The sequence below is a fragment of the Centruroides sculpturatus genome, unplaced genomic scaffold, assembly GCF_000671375.1.
Source record: "Centruroides sculpturatus isolate CEXI.00-Female unplaced genomic scaffold, Cexi_2.0 scaffold332, whole genome shotgun sequence".
NCBI lineage: Eukaryota > Metazoa > Arthropoda > Arachnida > Scorpiones > Buthidae > Centruroides > Centruroides sculpturatus.
In genome coordinates, this window is record NW_019384524.1 from 77,675 (window position 1) to 91,316 (window position 13,642).

A 13,642-nucleotide genomic window follows, 5' to 3' on the forward strand; every position below is an offset into this window, starting at 1 on the left:
TATTCGGTGTACCGGTCACTCTCGCGGCTATCCGTCCCGCTGCGTAAAAAGGTTGGTGATCCCCGGACTAAGTCCTACCGTAATTTCAATTTATAATCTACGCCATCATTAAGATTTTCATAATTAATTAATTAATAAATATACTGAATGTATAATAGTTTATCGATTCGTTACGCTCGCTCTTATTTTAATAGTAAAGTGTTCCTTCCCGTCAATGTATTTATTTATTCGTACGTGACGTATTTTATAATAGAATATTTTTCTCTGTTTAAAATGTCGACGACTATCCAAATTTGTCTAAAACCGAATTAATTAATTAATGTAAGCGCAATTATCTAACTTTTTATATTTTAAGTTATCACTTTTCAAATTTTGTAAATTTTGAAAATTATACTCTAAAATAATTCATTGGGTATACATGGTGTGTTCAAAAAGTATCGGACCTTTGGTCGGCAAAAATAAATTTATTAACTTTGAGGTACAAAACCCTAATCCCCTTCAAAGTAGTCTCCTTGGTAATGTATACACTTCTCCCAGTGTTCCTGCCATTGCGGGAAACACTGCTGGAACGCATCTTTTGGAATGGACATCAGCCGGTTCGTCGGATTCCGCACGATGCCTTCTCTCGACTAAATTCGGGTTCCTTTTAGCGGCATTTTCAGCTTGGGAAATAGCCAAAAGTCACACGGAGCCATGCGGGGAGAGTACGGAGCGTGACGAACCACAGGAGTATTGTGTTTGGCCACGAAAGCTCGAATCAGATGCGCAGAATGGGCGGATGCGTTATCACGATGGAGCTGCCAAGGTTTGATCGACCACAGATCCGGTCGTTGCGTCGCACTGTATCGGAAAGACGACGAAGGACCTCCTGGTAGTACTCCTTCGCCATGGTTTGTCCTCGTGGTGCGTACTCACGACACACCATCCCACGAGAGTCGAAAAAACTGTCAACACGACCTTTGATATTGCTGCGGACCTGCCGCTCTTTTTTTGGCCTCGAGGATCGTCCCCGAAAGCCTGCTGAATCTTGCGAATGGTTTACGCTCGGGTATCGCCAAGGTTTTGGGCAAAATTTGATGTAATATCGCTGCTCACGTTGTTCAGTCATTTTCCAGCTTAGTGGAATCCGACGAGAGCGCGCTACATGACCTCACTCGTAGGCCGATTGCCAACGACTGACGCTTCCTGCAGGCGGAAAAAAATTCAGGGCTGTGCACGACTGTCCCCTCCACAACTCCACCGAAGGAGGCCTCTCGCGCATCATTGGTTTATGCGGAAAAAAAAGGTCCGATACTTTTTGAACAGACCTCGTATTCCGGCTAACGGAACCGAAGACCGATCCCAATTCGTTTATAACGCGCCGTTAACCGGCAAAAAAAGATAAACAAATACCTCGATACTGGCGATAATCTGAGTTTCCAAAGACTGCTTTTGTTCCAAAGTATACTGTTGGCTTTCCAAGATTTGCCAAGCGTAATAGAAAACTTGAGGCTGTACAAAAATAATTTCATGATTATTAAAGGTAAAGCAAAAAAATATAAATTAATATTCTGATACAATTTTTCTAGTTTTGTGCGTCAATTCATTTAGAAATGTGACGAAATTACGTGAAAAAAATACGTAAAACGAAAGATATTGTGTTAGGTATATTTGGCGATCCATTCTACCGAGTACGAAATTTCAACATTTCCATCTGTTTTAAAAGGTAATTATTTGTCGTCCGTGCTTTTTAATACGGAAACAATTGTATTTTAAACGCGTTATACGCTGTTCGACGACTAACGGAAATTTTTTCATTTCAATAATGCATTACTCATTTTTCCTAAAACTATTTAACTGTCTCTACTATATATTCAATATACGTCGCACAAACTTTGAAAATTTTAATTCCTAAACAGCTAAGAACTGCTCTCGTTTTATATACGGTATATATTAACGTATACGACTTTATACGCATTATAGATTACCGAACGGTATTTTTCCGACTTAATGAGATTACTTTTCTATCTTCGACGACTCGTATTTTCGCTCAATCTTCGAGATATTGAATAACGTCTGTTCCGAAACTATTAAATGATAGATACGCAAATATGCACCGAAAATGAGAAAACTATCTTAGAATGTTTCAAAATTATACAGAATTTACAAATTATCGATACCAAATAATTACTAATTACTGTATTCTAAAGCACATATAGGCCTATATACATATACATCCAAATGTCGATTCGGTTCAATTGATATATTCTTAAGTGGCCACACATTACCTTTTATACAATTATTACTTATGTTTTAAAGAAACTAATCGACTTTATGACTAACAAAGTAACTTTAAAGTATTCCGTCGAATGCCTTTTAATTCGATTAGCAGTTGCGCGTGCATTCGCGAAATATTTTCCAGTGGAGAAGCTCGGAGATAATTACGTCGATACACCTACCCGCACCGTCGCGGCGGCGGTCGCGACCGTTCGCTTCGGTTGTTAGGTTAGATTAACTATATTTTAGTAGACGTTTCCTTTTTTTCTTTTGTTCGGGAACTATCCCGAGTCGCTAGTTATCGGTGGCCCGCCGGCGGCTTCCCTCCGGGAGGAGTCCGTCGGGACGGTGCGCGTAAGTAAAAATGGATTAATCTTTACCTATTTAATTATTTGGGATTTTTTAAGACGGACAAACAGTCCCGTGGTCGACGACGCGAGGTTACCTCTCTCGGCAACTTTAAAGATTATAATTTGTGGAACATTTTACTCTAGCGTTACCACCCGGAAGTCCGGAAATTGACTTACTGGGTGAACTATTGATTTTTTCCGGGAACTCTGACGTCATCGCAATACCGCAAACACGGAAATATTTTGTAAACGCGCACAGAATTTAATGCTGTTATTTATTATCGTGCCACGTAAAAGGTTAGATCGTCGAAAGCCTTTCATTTATTTTTACGCGTCACGACACGTATCGAACATCTTTTTGAATGTTTGGAATTCTATTTTGAACGTAACGGTATTCTCCGTCCAACGATAAAACTCTTGTTTTGGTTTATTTCCCGAGGAGCTTTACAGTTATTTGCTGGAAATCGCATATGGGCGTTAGTTTCACTGTCACACAGTTGGCCGTTATTTATGTCTTAAATATCATGAAAAAGAAATGAAATATTACTCATTAGATTATTTGTACCGAACTATAAAACCTAATAACATATTTCACAACTAAAAATAATACATTTTTTTAATATACAGTAGAACCTCCATTATCCGGACCTCCATTATCCGGATTTTCGATTATCCGGATTGTTCAAAATAAACAAAAATTTTACGAATTTGCTGATTTGCACTTGGCGAATTACGATACTGTTTATGTACGTGATGGAGTGCATAACATTTTTTGTTTCAACAACGTCTCACCAGGCACAGTGGCCGTAAACTCTTAAATATATTTTACGTAGTAATAAAAATATAACTTGACATACGTATTTATAAATAATTTATATTCAAATTACATCATTTTTATGACCAAGGGCGGCATAAGGCATGGACGACGTGGGCCACAGCCTGTGCCTCGCGGTCCGAAGGGCCTCGCCTCGAAGGTTTATGCATTACTTAAAAGCCACGAACGCGACGAAAAAATTTTACTCGTCATGAAACAATAAATAGTTTGTCAAATTTTTATTCATAAAAATGCAGTTTCAACTGCTTTTTATTTTATAAAATCCATCTTCTTGCGCCACCAGAGGGCTTTTTAAACAATAGGTAGTCTGTTAGCGTTGGTCAGTAGTAGTCCAAATTCAATACGAACGTCTGTTTCTTGAAAATTTGATCACGATTTAAATACATTATTTACTTTTAATATTACTGATATGTCATCGAAAAGAAAACGTGTTGTATTATCATTAAAAGACAAATTAAAGTATTTGTTTCGATTATCCGGATTTTTCCTTATCCGGACTACCTTCATCCCCAATTAGTCCGGATAATCGAGGTTCTACTGTAATTTTAAAAAACTATTAACTATTTTTTCTAAACTATATTTAATTGTATTACAAACCTTTCTCGAAGGATCTTGTAAGTAACAAGTTAAAATCTTATCAAACTGCTGTTTTTGTTGATACAAATATTCACAAACACGATAACTGCAATAAAAACAAATCGATAAATTATACTTCTTCCACTGCCGCGTAACATCGGCAATAATAATTCGAAATTACTAATAAATGCGACCCTACGGGAAGGTTATTGCGGGTTCCGGTCCCGCTCCGGGCCGATTCTTTTCTTCCGGTTTAATTTAAAATTATTTAATTCAGTTATAACGAGACGGCGCCTAACGGCTCTCTCTAGGATCAAATTTCGATTCAAAATGTAATCGCGATATTAAAAATGCATTTAGAAAAGTCTACGGTGTTTCCCGGCTTATGGAACAAACGAATGCGACCGTCGCCGACGCACGATTAAACGATTGCCCCCGGAAGTCGGCTTCTTACAAAACGCGGCTTCCCTATCGTCAAATGTCACGGCACGTCACCAATATTTTCAAAGCCAAAAAACCGTCGGATGTTAACTACGATACGTATAAACGTAAAAAAATCAAAGTAAATACGCGTCCATATATAAAACAAGACTATATAAATTTATCAAATTATATGTCTGTGTGTCCTCGTCTTCCGTTTAGTATTTAATTTGTCTACGAGGACCTAATTTTATTACTAAGACTTATTATATTGGTGACCGTTCCGCAATTTTTAGAAAACATCAAAAAAATAAAAAATAAAGTTTAAAATGTGTGAAAAATATAGTCCTAGTAATAAAATTAGGTCCTCGTAGATAAAGTAAGTATTAATAAATTTAATTTGAAAAATAAAATTGTTTAGTACGTTTTAACTCATTTTTCATTAATAAAAACCATTTACTTTATCAATAAGTAGCGCACGAGCCCGGCGTTGCTGGGACAAAAAGTAACGATAGCCCATCTTACCCGTTTTTACCGGGTCCCTCTTCCGAGGCTAATTAGAAAATTTTTACACGTAAAATTAAATGAAAATTTAAAAAATGAAATAACTAAGCCGATGATTCTCAAACTTTTTTCGTCACGGTACACTTTTAATAATTTAAAAATTTGGCGGCACGCGAGGTTACTTCGGGACAACCGGTGACGTCGTAACAGTAATTTTTAAACGCAGAAGTCACATTTTCTAAACGTCTTAGTAACTACTGGCAGTTACTGGTAACCAACGTTGCCACGTCTACCGATCGAAGCACCAGATCTACCGAAAAGTTTACTGTAATTCGAAAAAGAAATTTTTATTTTCAACGTATCTAAAAATTCTCAATAAAAACATTTCTTTCTACCTTCGTTTCTTATATATTGTAAGAAACTTTATTGTCTCGTTTCTGCCCCATTCCTCGGCTAACGTAGAAAGATTAATACTTCCGTAAATAAATCTGTTAAACACGAAACAAAGAAATAAACCGAGCTCCGAAACAATCGCCGGCTCACTCCTTACTAAACAATTAATTGGAAAAAATTACTGTTACGATTTTCCCGCGAAAGATAATTTAATTTCAAAAATAACAAACAGAGTGTTAAAAAAATCATACAAACGGAAGATATTGAATAATAATAATAATTATTAATATCCGAAAAATAAAAGGTAATATTTTGTTAGAAAAATAAGACAAGATGTACCTACTTAATTAGTAAATTATTATTTTTTTACCTAAGTGTTTTGTTTTTTATTGTTTTATAGTTCTTAATAAAATAAATGACGAAAAAGAATGTTATTGTTTGTGCGCAACCTCCTTTCCGCCACAAAAAGTCCATGTACCGACGGCCAGCGCCCCACGTATGGATATTCGCAGAGGCCGACAATCGCGAAACTAAGCCATCGACACGATTTAAAATATTGTATTATTTCACGCTACAAAAATATTTTAAATTTTATATAACATTCCATCTTATCGGCAGAACCGAATGCGCAATTTACCTAACGTTAATTCGTATCAAACATTTTTAATGTTTTCGGAATGAAATTACAACCTTCCGGTTAAAAAATTCGACGTAAATAGAGGTTGAGGCGCACGTATTTAGCCCAAAACGTGTACGGGTAACGGGTGAGCGCCGCCATCTGGCAGTTCTGGACCGTCGATAATGGCGTTTGCTACGTGTAGCTTGGTGAGTACACGATCGGCTTAAACGTCTTCATTTTTTGTGTTTGGGGTTAAAATTATGATTTATTTTGCTTCCGCCATTTTTTTCAACTTATTTCCCGTGAGTCAATGCGCGATGTTCACTGAGTCACGTGATGTTATGAACGTGTGCCTCAACGATTTTTACTTGGACTTGAAACGTGTAACGTGTACTTCTGCTACCCGTACACGTTTAACGTTTGAACTTGTGCCTCAACCTCTCTATTGAATGGCGTATCGCTAATAGTTATCTATTGTAATAAGTAAACGCATTCCAAACACAAAAATGCAATTAAAAGAATTCAAAGACGGAAGAGACCGAAAAATGTGACTTCTCGAATTGCAACTGGGTAAGTTGTACGTTAAGAACTAAGTTGGGAAAAACGAAACTAAATTCATATATAGAATACAGACTTTTTTGTTTGAAATTCTTTTGCGTCTTCATTTCATTTCAAAATAAAAATTTTCAAATTTTAAAACCATAAATCAAATAAACAATAAAATTTAAAATCAGAAATATAAATAATTTACACGCCAGTTTATTCTTTTGTAACTTAATAAAGATTATTATAAATACTTGTAAACTATTGCATTCATTTCAATGTTAATTAAATGATTTCTTTAGTTTATTTTTTTATCTTTTCGCCATTTAATTGTCAAAAATATAAAATTTTAAATGGGTAAAATATTGGTAACTCACAACTTGGCTCCCTCCGCAAGATTAAGTAAACGATCTTCGTCGATTTCTGCCAAACCGCCCGCCTGAAGCAACTCGATCAGAGCCTGCTGTCTCTCTTCCACTCTGGTGTCGTCTTTGGGATTTGTCAGAAATTCGATCACCTCGAGTTTCAAAAGATAATCGTTTTAAATCTTGGCCAATCAAATTATTCTATTAAATTATTCGGCGTGTTTTTTATTTTCGACTCGAGTCAAAAATGTGTCGTAAAAATATATAAAACTTCTCCTAAATTATTTTTTTTCATTTATTAACGCGATATACATATATTTTTTTAAATACATTTAATTTATCACCTTCAAAAGGAAAGGCACTTTTAAAAAAATAATCACTCTGATCTTTTCATCAGTTCTTTATCATTATCGAAGAGATTTACTTACGCAATCTTTATAAGCGTTTCGAACCGTACTTTCCAGTGGTTCCTCTTCGGTAGATGATACGGAAGCGCCAAGTAAATAGCACAAACCGAACACTGACGTATCAGAGTACCGAGAACACGGCAATAAAAATATGACGATAAGAAAAAATTCCGACGACGAGATCGGGGCGCCTATTTTTTTAAAAGTACCTTCCCTTGCGAAGGTTGTAAACTTACATATATATTTTAAAATATATTTTAAACTCATCTCCCGCAATGTATAATACAAATAATACATGAAACTTAAATAAAATAAACAGTAATTTTAAATTTAACAGAGTATTCTATTAATAATATACATAATGTACTAAAAGATTTATAATTAGAAGACATAAAAAATTTTTAAAATTTTTATGTTGTCCCTTTTGGAAACCGCGGGAACACAATACGTAGCGAACATTTTGTCGTAGGGGAATCTTTAGCGATTTAATAAATGACGATGTAATTTCGGCCAGGAATGCGGATGTAAAATCACGTATTTTAATCATAACTAGAGATGCCCGTCTATTTTCTGAGAAAAACTTTATTCCGGTGGGTAGGGAATACGATAAAATAATTAATGTAAATAGTATTTGGGTAACTTCTGAGAAATGATTTTTCTAGTAGAAAACAAAGCGATAAACCCGTTAAATTTGAATGGATTGGAATACGTCCATTAACAAAAGGTTGACTACTACATAATATTGCTCCCGCGGTGTTACAGAAAATATAGAGATTTCAAAAAATTTTTGATAATTTTTAAAATAAATATTTTACTATTTCTAACACGGTTTAATTGTTTATATTCGAAGACGTAAAAAGGAAACTATTACATATATTTTAAATTACTCTTGAAATAAAAATTTCAAATTCAATTTAGTTAAATATTGAGTATTTCGGATGGATTAAAAAACAAAACAAAATGCAAAAATAAATTTAGATATATATGTTTCATTAGTTCTTGTAAAATATTTATTTTTAAATAAAATTCCATCTGTAATAATTTATACGATACGACAATTGATATTAGTTTGAATATATTCGCAGCAGTCAAATTAGCAGATTTTTTTATTAACTTTCGTATTAATTACATACTAATCTTATTACCGAAGAAATAAAATTGTGTCGATTACTTAGTATACTTAAAATTAAAAATTTATAACGTTTCGTCACAATGAACACGGATCAAAAATCTGTTTACAAAATATCCATCAGCATATTAGATTTATGTAAGAGCCCGAAAGAAAATATTTCGGGTACGTATTACTTTAATTTGGGTCCTTCGTTCGTGTGAAGTATTTGCATTATACAGTGAAAATATTTGACACCAACGAAGGAATTTATCAGAAAACAAAAAAAAATTATAAAATATAATCAAAAATAATTTAAAAACAAACAAAACCTTTAATCCAGTAACAGAACTTCAACGAAAATTCTGTTACTGGATAAAAGGTTTGTTTGTATTTAATTAATTCAGTAATTTGTGAATTTGTGTATTCTCGATCCAACATCAACTAATAAGTGAAAATAATGCATAATTTTACACTAACGCACTAACTTATATATATATATTATATTAAAAAATGTTAAACATAAATATACATTTAATAACTTATTATAAAATTAAATTAGAAGACAAACACACCTGTTCGAACAGCAGTCGATTAACGATAATGCTATTTTCGTGTTTGGCCATTTGTCTCGCCAAAAACGTAAACAACGCTCCAACTTGTGTTGGCTGAGTTTAAAATTTAACAATTTATTCAATATAAAATACGATGGAAAAAAATAATTAAAAACTATTTAATATTTTCATTTATTGATAATAATAAAAATAAGTAAAACAATTAAAGATAACTCACAGAAAAACCTTCGCTTTCTACCATAATTTGGAGGAGGATGTCTACCACTCTTTGGCGCTGGTTAATACTATAATAATAAACTTTTAACTTATTTAAATATACGTGTTTGTACACAAACTAGTTAATTCTATAATTACAATTTCACAAAATAAACAGTGTGCATAATATATTGTCAATACTATGCTTTAAGATAGAAAACAATGAAACACATGAATTGTTGTCCTAAGTAAACTGGCCAAAGTTTACTTAGGACAACAATTTGACTTATTTGAAAAACTAAACTGACAAAAAGCATGATATAAAAGTTTGTTATTTTCTTTCTGCATACGTGTATACACAGGAAGTGTGTAGAAAGATCATCTCTATGTACACATTATTTCTATTTTGGACAAAGAATGTCATCACTTTTCTCTATAAATTCCTTCAACTATTTTTACCTACTGTTTTTATAAATAAATACGTGTCAACTTCCACTCATCTATTTTTCTGTGTTTTTCTAACTTTTCCTAATTTACGTGTTTATTTTTTCAAATTAAAACAGTACGAACAATACCATGTGCATATTATCTACTTGGTATAAATGCAAATTAAAACAAAAAATACCTTTCGCAGGAGATGAATTCTTCTTCCTCAAATGCCTGTAAAAAAGTAAACTGTGATTTAATATGCTAATTGTAATTCAATATAACTTTATTAAAAATATCAGAACTGATTAATGAAGATTTCATTACTACTAATTAATTTCAACAGAGATATAGGTACTTTTTAAGCAATTATAAAATTTATATTATTAAACTACTCTATATTCTTATAAATATAATTTTTGTTCTAATTTTGAGTTTATGTATATTCTTTATCATTAAAAAAACTTTGATATTTATTAACTATAAAATTTTCAATTGTGAAGTACTCACCAAAGCCAAAACATTGAGAAATTCTCTTGTATCAAAATGAAGTAAAGTTTTTAAATAAGGATAGACCGCATCATCTAAAAATTAAACAAAGTGAAAATTAACTTTATGTTAAAAATATTTCATAACTAGTGTATAACTATTAAAAATTCTATGTGGTACACGATAGTAAGGCTATATATTCGACAATAATATTTTTCGACCGTCCTTTATAATCCACACGCCGACAACAAATTCTTACTTCAAATTACAAATATATTTAAGTCATCCCAATCTGTATAAAATGATAGATTTAATTGATTCTATTGAAAAATTCAATTTTAAGTAAACTTTATTATTCTTATTACTTTTGCATTATAAAAATTGACTATTCGCTACAAATTACTCAAAAATAATTTTACAAATTATTTCAAACTCAAATGTCCTTTTTGACAACTCCAAGAGTTTTGTTCCAAAACCGTTTAAGTAATTTGTAGCGAATGGTTTGCTACAAATTATGCAGCAAAGTTATCAACAATACAATACACTTTCTTAGTACTTTTGGACCTCTTGATCTATCTTCAGACAATTCTGTCACTTCTGAATTTTTTTACATTTAATTTATAATTCTCTTAATACCCAACATTATACCTGCCATAAATTTGAAATTATGCAAAAAATGAACAATTTTTGTTTCTGTAAATTTTTCTGCATTAAAATAATGTAATAAAATTCCAATTATTTAATTATTTCTAAGTTTCAAAACATTAACTTTTCATTATATTTTTATTGTATCTTTTGTGAATGGTTTTGTTTGATATTTATTTAAACTTTGAATATATCTGAAACAGATTTAATGTCCAAATGTTTCAATTTTGGCAAAATATCTTAAATTTATTCTAATACTAAAGTTGTAAGATTCATTGTTTGATATCATTGATGCATGTAGTAATTTAAAAGACAGTTTGATCAATTTAATTGTAAGAATAATGTTTTCCATTTATATACATACAACACAATTCTCATTGTCTTTTTGATTTTGATATTAAATTTAAATTCAATCAACTACACGTACTGGACATTTTAAAATATGCTAATCTGCCAAGAACGACATTGATCGGGCGTCTCCTCGAAGCTTTTTAAAATTATATATATAGACAAGTTGAAAGGCCCGATGCAGGCATCGAGACATACTAAATAGTTAGCATGCGCATCAATGATAAATAAATAATTACTAACGGTTTACCTAAAGTGCAGAGATATTTGACAGAACACTGTTGAAAGTGAACTGCCCATAACTATCGTGTCATGTACTAAAACCAACATCCCTATGTACAATTCTCATGAAATAATTTTCAAAATACCAATAAGATACTACATATTTCCGTTACGGTTGCAAAGAAATAGCGTAATATCCTGTCTCCAGTTCAAAACATAATAATGAAACAAAAAACATAACTATCGTTGTCATGCACTATGCTACACAAGCAGCATGCATGCCGAATACCATCAAAAAGAGTCGAGCACAGACTCTGGCAATTCCTAGGTTGCCACTACGCTTTGCTGGCACTCGATATGCTGACAGATAAAGTTTCTGAATTGATGTTACTTGCTAGAATTTCTTCAGTTGCTGAAAAAAATAATGCAGTATTATCAAAATATATGCAGAGTTGCTATAACATTTAAATTTTATATAAATGTTACAGAAAATTTATTTTCGGAAAATATTTATTTATAAAAGAAAGGTGGCTTTTCTGGCACATTAAGAGAAAACTCTTTTCTCCCTTAATAAAAGACAAAAAATAAAAATTTATCTTTGAAGTGATTTAAATTTCCTGCATTTCGTACTGTTATCCAATGGAGCATTCATCTACATTTCCTTGGATACTTGCCAGATTAAGAATTGAAATATAAATAGCAAACCAAATAAAAATTAAACTTTATCTTAACTTTTGAGTAATAACAGAACTGCAAAATAATCAAAAATGCATCGAGACTGGTACTTTATACAAATTGTTAATTGCAGCAAGAATGAAAATTCATTATACTATAAGGAACCATCATAACTGAATGAAGATTAATGTATATGTAAAATAAAATATATATTAGATAACTATTTTAGTTAAAAAATGAGTTTTTAGCACAACTGTATTAAATGTAATGATATGCATAGATTTCAATAAACCCAGAACAAATGCAATGTGCACCCAATCTATGATATATAAAAAGAGGCTAATGTTATTTATATCATTTGATTATAGTTATAAAAAATTTCATTTTATATACTACAAAATTAATAACTTTATTTCACTTCTTCGCCTTTTCCCACGTTTATATGGGGTCGGCATTTCCTTCTCTAATACGTTTTTTCCATTTCTCCCTATCAAGGGCTTCTTCTCTCTTAAGTCCCCTCTGGTTCAAGTCTTCTTCTATCTTATCTTTCCAATGCATCTTTGATCTTCTTCCTTTCCTCTTACTACCAGCTTTCCAATCATATTTCCAACATAATTGTCACTACTTCGCTCTATGTGGCCAAACCACTTCAACCTACATTCTTGCATCTTTTTGTTCAAGGGGCCCACCCATCTTAACAAAATCTCTAATAAAATCATTTCTTATTCAATCCTTCCTTGACACTCCACACATCCATCTCAACATTCTCATCTCTGCCATCTCTGGCTTTCTTTCTTGGGCTCATTATCGCTTGTGTCTCCACTCCATATAACATTGCAGATCTAACAACTGATTTATACAATTTTCCTTTCAGATTGCAGCTAACTTTCTTGTTGCATAACACACCGCTCAGCTTCCTCCAGTTCATCCAGCCACATTGAATTCTATGCTGCACCTCCGAATTTAATCCTCCTCCCATCCCCACAAATGTCCCAAGATATTTAAAACTTGGAACCATAGGGAGTGGTACATTTTGGATTTTAATATTACACTCGTCTCTACCATTCAGAGTGATATAAGCTGTTTTAGTTCTGCTAATCTTCATGCCCCTTTCTTCCAAAACCTTCCTCCAATCTTCCAGTTTCTTCTCAGCCTGGGTTTGGGAAGTTCACACAGCGCAATATCATCTGCAAACAGCATACTCCATGGAGCCTCACACTTCACGTCACACACCACCACGTCCATTATCAGGTCAAACAAATAAGGGCTAAGGGCCAATGTAAACCAACATTAGCGAAGAACCCTTCTGTAGTGCCCACACTGTTCCTCTGCTCCCTTGTACATTTCCTTGACAAGCCTAACATATTTCTCTGGAACATTCTTTTCCCTCAGACATCTCCTTATCTCTTGCCTTGGTTATGCCTTTTCTAGATGTATGAACACCATGTGCAAATCTTCCTGCATTTCCCTGTCTGTGCCTTTCCATCAGCTGTTTTAGAGCAAAGATAGCATCATTCGTACTCCTTCCAGGCAAAAAGCCAAACTGTTTCTCTCCAATCTCAGATTCCTGCTTAATCCTTCTTTCTACAATTTTCTCCCAAATCTTCATAGTATGGGACAATAACGTTATACCTCTGTAATTTCTGCAATTCTGTACATCCCCTTTACCTTTGAAGATCGGCACCAGAATG

The 13,642-nt window shown here is 33.0% G+C and overlaps 1 protein-coding gene across 2 annotated transcripts in view; it reads right to left on the minus strand.

The window, feature by feature from the left end:
• LOC111622823 (vacuolar protein sorting-associated protein 8 homolog) overlaps window positions 1–13,642 on the minus strand; it is a 77,377-nt gene that overhangs the window by 21,325 nt on the left and 42,410 nt on the right. For both annotated transcript variants that reach the window (XM_023365247.1, XM_023365246.1), the window contains exons 12-18: window positions 10,083–10,156; window positions 9,772–9,806; window positions 9,169–9,235; window positions 8,952–9,044; window positions 6,874–7,013; window positions 4,039–4,123; window positions 1,393–1,491 (exon numbers count right to left, since the gene is read on the minus strand). In XM_023365247.1, the coding sequence (XP_023221015.1) occupies window positions 1,393–1,491; window positions 4,039–4,123; window positions 6,874–7,013; window positions 8,952–9,044; window positions 9,169–9,235; window positions 9,772–9,806; window positions 10,083–10,156 (593 nt within the window). The remainder of the gene's footprint in view (window positions 1–1,392; window positions 1,492–4,038; window positions 4,124–6,873; window positions 7,014–8,951; window positions 9,045–9,168; window positions 9,236–9,771; window positions 9,807–10,082; window positions 10,157–13,642) is intronic.